This window comes from Triticum aestivum, chromosome 5B, assembly GCF_018294505.1.
Source record: "Triticum aestivum cultivar Chinese Spring chromosome 5B, IWGSC CS RefSeq v2.1, whole genome shotgun sequence".
NCBI lineage: Eukaryota > Viridiplantae > Streptophyta > Magnoliopsida > Poales > Poaceae > Triticum > Triticum aestivum.
This window is the reverse complement of record NC_057807.1, coordinates 148,039,564-148,047,446: the sequence shown is the minus strand read 5'-3', so window position 1 is coordinate 148,047,446 and position 7,883 is coordinate 148,039,564. Positions and strand designations below refer to the sequence as shown.

Here is a 7,883-nt window from a genome sequence, read left to right as displayed (position 1 = left end):
TCGGCCTGGGCCCAATCCAACCCGTGCCCTTGGCTTAGGGTTTACCGGCGTCTCCCTATCTATATAAGCCTCTCCCGCTCGCACCGCCGCCACCTACCCTTTCTTCCTCCCACGCGCATCCTAGCAACCGGCGGCGGCAGGCGGAAGGCGAACAAGAAGGCGGCAACGATGGGGCACTCCAACGTCTGGAACTCCCACCCCAAGAACTACGGGCCCGGCTCCCGCGTCTGGTAATACTTCTGCCACCGCCTCGATCCCCTCCATCTCCTTAAAATGCCTAGTTCGTTCCCGCGGCTAGATATCTCCTAGCTAGACCAACCGTTCGGCCGGATCTGTGTCTTAGATGATGTAGTTGGCGACATATATCATTCGATCGTGGCGGGCTTAATATGGCGATTAAAACCTTGTTTGCTGACATCTCATATGTAAGTGTGTTAGGTGTGGTCAGGTACTGATTAATCGGTCAAATTCTCACATTGATTGATTGTATGCCTTGATGAAGTCATTATCATCTTCATATGATGTGTATTTTGTTGCGGTTGTCTGTGCTATTCTCGGCGATGCAGTTGGCTACATGTATCATCCGATTCTGGCGTCCTTCATATGGCGATTAAAATCTTTTTTGATTAACTCTGTTAGATGTGTTCAAACCATTAAGAGCTTGCTGTGATGTGCAAGTAGCTTCACAAACAAGTAATGCGACCAGAACTAGGAAAGTATTGCTAGAATTGCCTAGTTAATTTCTTTGACTTAACAAGCATTTCTTCAAACGCTGTGCGGTAACAAACTGAAATAGTGTGTGGTTGCTGACTTGTCTGGCGTACCATTCGATCACTGATGTTATATTGTGATGAACCAGTATGCTTATGAGTGATTGTACTGACCCCAAGTTTGTTATTTTTGGCAGCCGGGTCTGTGGAAACTCCCATGGACTGATCAGGAAGTATGGGCTGATGTGCTGCAGGCAGTGTTTCCGCAGCAACGCCAAGGACATTGGCTTCATCAAGGTATACAACAACAACATTATTGTTACACCAGAAACAATCTGAAATGTTCTTATTATTTTGTAAGTCATGATTCCCTTCCTATTTATATGTAGTCTGCAAGTAAACGGCTTAAAATGTCTGTTATGACTTATAATTTTTTTGGTATTGCATTAGCTCTAGATAGATGTGTGAATCCTTAATGCCTTCTCTAGTGTTTGATGATCAATACCTATTCCTAGACTACATACAAATGAGATAACTGACTGGTTAACAAATTAATGTGCTCTGTATAGTTCTCTATGGTTGGCTCATTTACTTCGTAGTTTCTGTATTCAGATGTGTTTTGCTGGCATTTTATTACATTGAGGAACAAGTTCTATTGTGGCCTGGTGATTTCTGAAATGTTTATGGTTCAGATAACATAATAGCCAAGCTTTGATATAGTTGTCTTGATGTTCTTATGCAGCATCCTTTCTTCAGCATCTAGCCTTCTAGTCTAGAATAAAACATTTAGTATATTAGAATTTGTAGTTAGACATACCATTTCCTTCGTTTGTGCAAAACTAGCGTTGTAATTATTGGATTATGTTCTTTTGTTGCAGTACCGTTAATTCACCTGGTCCTGCTACCCTGAAGTGAAGCTAATCAGGGATGAAGTAATGGAACTCTTAATGGAAGGCTTAATTTCAATTCCAGTAATGATTGCTCAGTACTCTGAGAGTGGCTTTATATTTTGATGGATACTGAATGATGTAATTGTTGAACATGAGTTAATTACCCATGGGGTAGCCTTTTATCATTCTGTTGCCTGTGTTTGTCTCCTCTCATTGTCATTGGTAGTTTTAAGTACTTGTTTTTTATTAGAACGTATTGGCTCAATTTCTGTAGAAGACCAGCAACCCAGCGAATATGCTTACTTTATTTCTATCAGTTGTTGCATATATGTGGCCTTCAAAACGCTTATGGAAGACGCTCAAAAAATTATTGAAGCACATGAAGGCTGTTCAAATACCAGAGAATGAACGAGCATTTGTGTAATGGTGTAAGCCTAGGAGGACTGAACCCATGGCTGACATGTGCAAAAAATTTACGTGTACTCCATCCTAAAAAAGAGCGTTTAGGTAGTAGTGGAACATAAGAAAGAACATACTCCCTCTGTAAACTAATATAAGAGTGTTTAGATTACTAAAATAGTGATCTAAACACTTTTATATTAGTTTACGGAGGGAGTACCATCTTAGTACTTATTAACTCATGGTTGGTTAATGAAATGTGATACCCAAAACATGTGGTAAACGTTGATGTCTATTCTAAGTGATCTAAACGTTGATGGCTGATCTAGATGCGGAACTTGACTCAAACCCCCATCAAAGGTGTAGCGTGCAATTGAGGATGGCATAGATGTTCTTCGACAAGGCCTCATTTGTTGCATTGGTGATGGACGATTGACAGATTTTTGAGACTCCAGTTGGATACTAGGGAACCACTGCTCATACCACTTATGCCTTTGATCCAGAACCCGCCACAGATGTTGCATGAGACGATAAACCACACGGAAGCTACTTGGAACTCCAAACTTGTTCGCCACGTGTTTCTGCGGACGGACGCGGATGCTATCCTTAGTAATTTTTTTTTGGGGGATCAATAGTTGATGCACGGGTCAGATCACGGACTTCTCCATCGGGTCAGATCACGGACTTCTGGTCTTGGCATTTGGACCGCAAAGGTTTTTTCTCCATCGGGCGTGCATATCGGATGTTCGTAGACAAAGATTAGAAGGGAAAATTGGTTGGACGGTGTCGCAGGACCGTCGAACTGTCTTAAGGAAGGAAGATCTTTTTTTTATTTAGATGCGAAGGAAGATCTTTGGCCAAACTTTGGAAGCTGTCGATTCCCTCAAAACAGAAGGGACTTATCTGGCGTTTGGCACAACAGTCTCTTTATAAAGCTGATTTGTTACAACACCGGAGTATGGCGACGATAAGCACGTGTGCTCTCCGTGGGAGGGAAGATTTGTGGTGTCACTCTCTCATTTACTGGTGTCACTCTCTCATTTACTACTCGATGGCTTGTTGTACCTGGGCTTTGTCTGACGAGAGTCTCACAAGACGCATGGTGTCATGCACGGAGCCGAATGCAAAAAAAAGAGTGGTTATTCATGTTGCATGACATGGTATCACAATTTCAATTCTACAAGATGATCGTTTCTCTTTGGGCGTTTTGGTTGCCCAAAAGCTATCGACGAGAACATCTTCCAAAGCCCATTATCTATGTATTAGTTTATTGAGTCATATTTAGCAGAGGTACAAGCGTCGGAACATATGTCTATTCATGCATCTAGACCTACCCTTTAGACCCGTATACGGTGGCTACCGCCCCAAGCGGGACATGTAAAAACTAATGTGGATGGTTTTGCTTGTGGTACTAAAGGTGCGACCATGGCTCTTTGCAGGGATGCGAATAGAGCATATGTTGGTGCATAGACTATTGTTGTCAATAACACCACAGACCACCATGTCTAGAAGCTCTGGCGTGCCGAGGAGGACTAGCTCTTGCTAAGGATCTAAACCTTAAAAACATTGTTGTTGCTTCTAATTGTGTAATGGTGGTGAAATATATTGAACATGGATCTTGTGGAACCTATGGTGCAATCATCAAGGAGATCAAGGAGCGGAATACTTCTATTGATAGCTATCTTTTTGTTCACAGACATAGGAATTTTAATTTCGAGGCTCAGAACCTTGCAAAGCATGTTTTGTCTTTAGGTGTAGTATATGTCATGTTTCGCTGGGTCTCCCTTATGACCTACTGTACTTGTAAACATGCTTATCTCTAAGTAATAGAGTTGTATGTGTTTGCCTAAAAAGCTTATTGCAAAACATAGTGTTACTGGTAGCAGACTCGGACACACAAGTAACTTAAAGTCCTCTATAAACCAAAACTTGGTAATTCAAAAGCCTTCCTGGATTCACCGTGTTTTACCAGCATTCAGATTCAGAATTGATGCCTACAGTATGCGGGTCGAAACTCAACATCTGAACTCATTTTTTACCGACATCTTGATTCACAATGGTGCCTATAATATCATGGGAGAAATCTGGCATGTTCTTTTTTCATTAGATTTGCAGTTTTATCCAATTCTCTAATTGATTCGAATGTCGCCTTCAAAACTAGATCGTCCTTGCTTGATCATTTATAGTATTTTTTCATGGCTTTTGTAGACTTGCCGAATTGTTCATTCCTGCATGTTGGAGACACATAAGTGTCAGAATAGCTTCGGAACTGCCGGTAATTACACCCACCTTATCATACACACTTGAACACCAGCAGTCACTGTGATTAGTCAGCAGCTACGAGCAGACAATTGTTGAAATAAAGTCGATTTAGGTGAACATTTAAACTGGTCTTTTCAGGACCTATTTTTGCCGCCGGCTGCCGCCAGCAGGCAAACATACTCTGCCTCAGGCTTCCGGATAGAGGGGCACTGACCCATCCTTACCTCTCTACTTTTTTTAGTGTCTGCTACTGTAAAACTTAGGATTTGGGAAACTGCACGACACCCAATATGGGTGTGGCTATCTCGTATATATATAAGGGTACACATTGTGTACAAATACAATATACGGGGTGTACATAGAAGCTACGTATAGACAATATCTAACACCCTTCCTCAATCTTAACTGTGAGCTGAAGTAAAAAATAAGTTAAGATTGCGTCTACAACCTTCAAACTGAGGTTGTGGAAGTGGCTTCGTGAAGATGTCAGCAAGTTGATCTTTAAAGGAGATGAACATAATATGAAGAAGCTTCTGTGCAACACGTTCTCTCACAAAGTGATAGTCAACTTTGATGTGCTTGGTACGAGCATGGAAAACTAGATTAGATGAAAGATACGTCACACCAATATTATCACACCAAAGAACCGGTGGCTGCTCTTGAAAGACTCCCAACTCTCTCAAGAGAGACTGTACCCAAATGAGCTCAGCCGTGGCATTGGCAACCGCCTTATACTCTGCTTCAGTGCTACTCCGAGAGACTGTGGCCTGCTTGCGCGCACTCCAGGCGATCAAGTTGTGACCAAAGAAGACAACATAGCCCCCCGTTGATCGCCGGTCATCCAGACTCCCAGCCCAAACAGCATCAGAGAACGCTGAGAGTGCACTCGAGGAGGTAGACCGAAGATGTAAGCCATAGGAGACAGTATGAGAGAGATAACGCAGTATGCGCTTCACACCTGACCAGTGTGAAGTCCGGGGAGCATGAAGATACTGGCACACATGGTTTACCGCATAAGAGATGTCCAGTCGTGTGATAGTCAAATACTGCAACCCACCAACAATACTGCGATACTCTGTAGCATCATCTGAAGGAAGCAAGGCACCATCCAAGGCTGATAACCGACCAGTCGCAGACATAGGGGTGGTAGCATGCTTGCACTGCAACATACCTGCACGCCGCAGCAAGTCCAAGGAATACTTATGCTGAGTGAGAGTCAGGCCAGCAGAAGACCGTGAAACCTCCAGACCAAGGAAGTAATGGAGAGCACCCAAATCCTTGATAGCAAAATGACCACTCAGAGCAGACAGCAAATGATCAGCAGCAGTCACTGAGGAGCTGATAAGAATAATGTCATCAACATAAACCAGTAGGTACCTCAAGACGATGGAACATGAACAGAGATGTGTCAACAGTGGACGAAGCAAACCCAAGACGTCGAAGAACCGAGCCAAGTCGGGCATACCATGCACGGGGAGCCTGCTTAAGTCCATAAAGCGCCTTATCAAGACGACACAAATGATGCGGATGAGCAGGATCAACAAAACCGGGAGGTGGCCGCATGTAGACCTCTTCCTCCAAGACCCCATGGAGGAAAGCATTTTGGACATCAAGCTGACACAGAGACCACCCTTTGGCAACAGCCAAGGACAGAACCAGACGAATGGTACTAGGTTTGACAACTGGACTGAAGGTATCCTCATAATCAAGACCATACCGTTGTTTAAAACCTTTAGCCACCAGTCGTGCCTTGTATCACTCAATAGATCCATCAGCATGCTTCTTTACCTTAAACACCCAGTTGGAGTCAATGATGTTGACACCAGACACAGGAGGAACCAAGCGCCAAGTATTATTCCTCTGTAGTGCCTGAAACTCCTGCTCCATGGCACTACGCCAATGAGGAATCCGAAGAGCCGCCTAAAAATGCCGAGGCTCAGTAGTGGGGTCAGCATCTGTCTGTGCCATACACGCCGCAATCCATGCAACCGTGCCATCAGTATGCTCCTTCGGCCGAAAAATACCACTCTGACTGCGCGTACGAGCACGTAGAACAGTGGTAGGCGGCGGAGGTGGCGGCGGAGACGGGGTCGACGAAGATGACGATGGCGACGCAGATTGCTCCCCAGATACAGAACCAGTCACACCAGGCAACAAGCCAGGCGAGGGAGTCGGCTCAGGAGAGGACGCCCGCTCGGTCGACACGAGCGAGGACACTGGCGTGGGCGAGGACGCCGGCGCGGGTGAGGATGTCGGCTCGGCGGGTGCGTCGAGAAGCCCTGTAGTGCCCGGTGTGGCCAGCCCCATCGGCAGGCCAGGTGACGGAGTGACGTCACGAGCGGGCTCGGCGGACATCCGAGAGGATGCGGGCAGCTGCTCATCCAGAAGCTCGAGGCGTGCTCCACGCCCAGTAGCTGCACCATGGTTAGGTAGCAACAAGGGGGTATATGAAACATCAACAAATTAACCAGGCAAAGGTAAAGCAGATTTCTCAGGTGCAGTGAGAGTGGTGGAGGTGACCGGAAGTGTGGAAAAAGGAAAAACATTCTCATCAAACACCACATCGCGTGAGATGCAGACGAGGTTAGAGGGAACATGAAGACACTTATACCCTTTATGAAGAGAACTATCACCAAGAAACACACACTGTTTAGACTGAAACTCCAACTTGCGTTGGTTATATGGACGAAGATGTGGCCAACACGCACACCCAAAGACCTTGAGAAATGTATAATCAGGAACTTCATTCAACAAGAGCTCAAGTGTTGTTTTCATCTGATGGAGTCGTGTAGGGAGTCTGTTAATGAGAAAGCATGCGGTGGAAAACACATCACTCGAAAACCGAAAAGGAATGGAGGCATGTGCAAGCAAAGCAAGACCAGTCTCAACTATATGACGATGCTTACGCTCAGCTACACCGTTTTGCTGATGTGTATGAGGACATGACACACGATGTGTAATTCCAAGCTTATTAAAGAATGCATTGAGGTTGTGATATTCACCCCCCCCCCCCAATCGGATTGCACATGAATGATTTTATGACCGAGCAGACGCTCAACATGCGCTTGAAATTGCAAGAAAACATTAAACACATCAGACTTACATTTAAGAAGATAAAGCCAAGTGAACCGACTGTAAGCATCAATGAAACTGGCATAGTAATTATGACCACTAACAGAGGTTTGGGCATGGCCCCATACATCTGAGAACACAAGTTCAAGCGGTTTATTGACTACACGACTTGACTCGGAAAAAGGAAGCTGATGACTCTTGCCTTGCTGACAGGCATCACAAAATGCATCAACATGTTTACTTGACACTACTGGAAGCTCATGACGATGAAGTACATGGCGAACGATAGGAGTGGCAGGATGACTAAGGCGCGCATGCCAATGTGATGGAGACACACGAGCACCGCTGAAAGCACTAGGAGCTGGTGGCACATCAAGTGCATAGAGACCATTATTACGTAGTCGACCTCTAAGGAGTACGTCCCTCGTGTCCCGGTCCTTAACAAAAAAATGAAAAGGATGAAATTCAGCAAGAACATTATTATCACGAGTAAGTTTAGGAAGTGAAAGCAAGCTACGTGAAACAGTGGGAACACGAAGGACATTAAGAA

At 44.8% G+C, this 7,883-nt stretch overlaps 1 protein-coding gene across 1 annotated transcript; it reads left to right on the top strand.

Annotated features, from left to right (window-relative positions):
- The first annotated feature begins 9 nt into the window (after nt 1-9).
- On the top strand, nt 10-1,788 carry LOC123110881 (40S ribosomal protein S29-like). The gene is made up of 3 exons (XM_044531517.1): nt 10-230; nt 908-1,007; nt 1,589-1,788. Exons 1-3 carry the CDS (start codon nt 169-171, stop codon nt 1,595-1,597), a joined length of 171 nt encoding a protein of 56 aa, XP_044387452.1. The 5' UTR covers nt 10-168; the 3' UTR covers nt 1,598-1,788.
- Nucleotides 1,789-7,883: the final 6,095 nt, after the last annotated feature.

Bases quoted from the DNA above. Each gene is read 5' to 3' on its own strand.
- LOC123110881 (XM_044531517.1), top strand. From the start codon at position 169: ATGGGGCACTCCAACGTCTGGAACTCCCACCCCAAGAACTACGGGCCC. The intron at 231-907 runs GTAATACTTCTG...TATTTTTGGCAG, and splicing joins GGGCCCGGCTCCCGCGTCTG to CCGGGTCTGTGGAAACTCCC.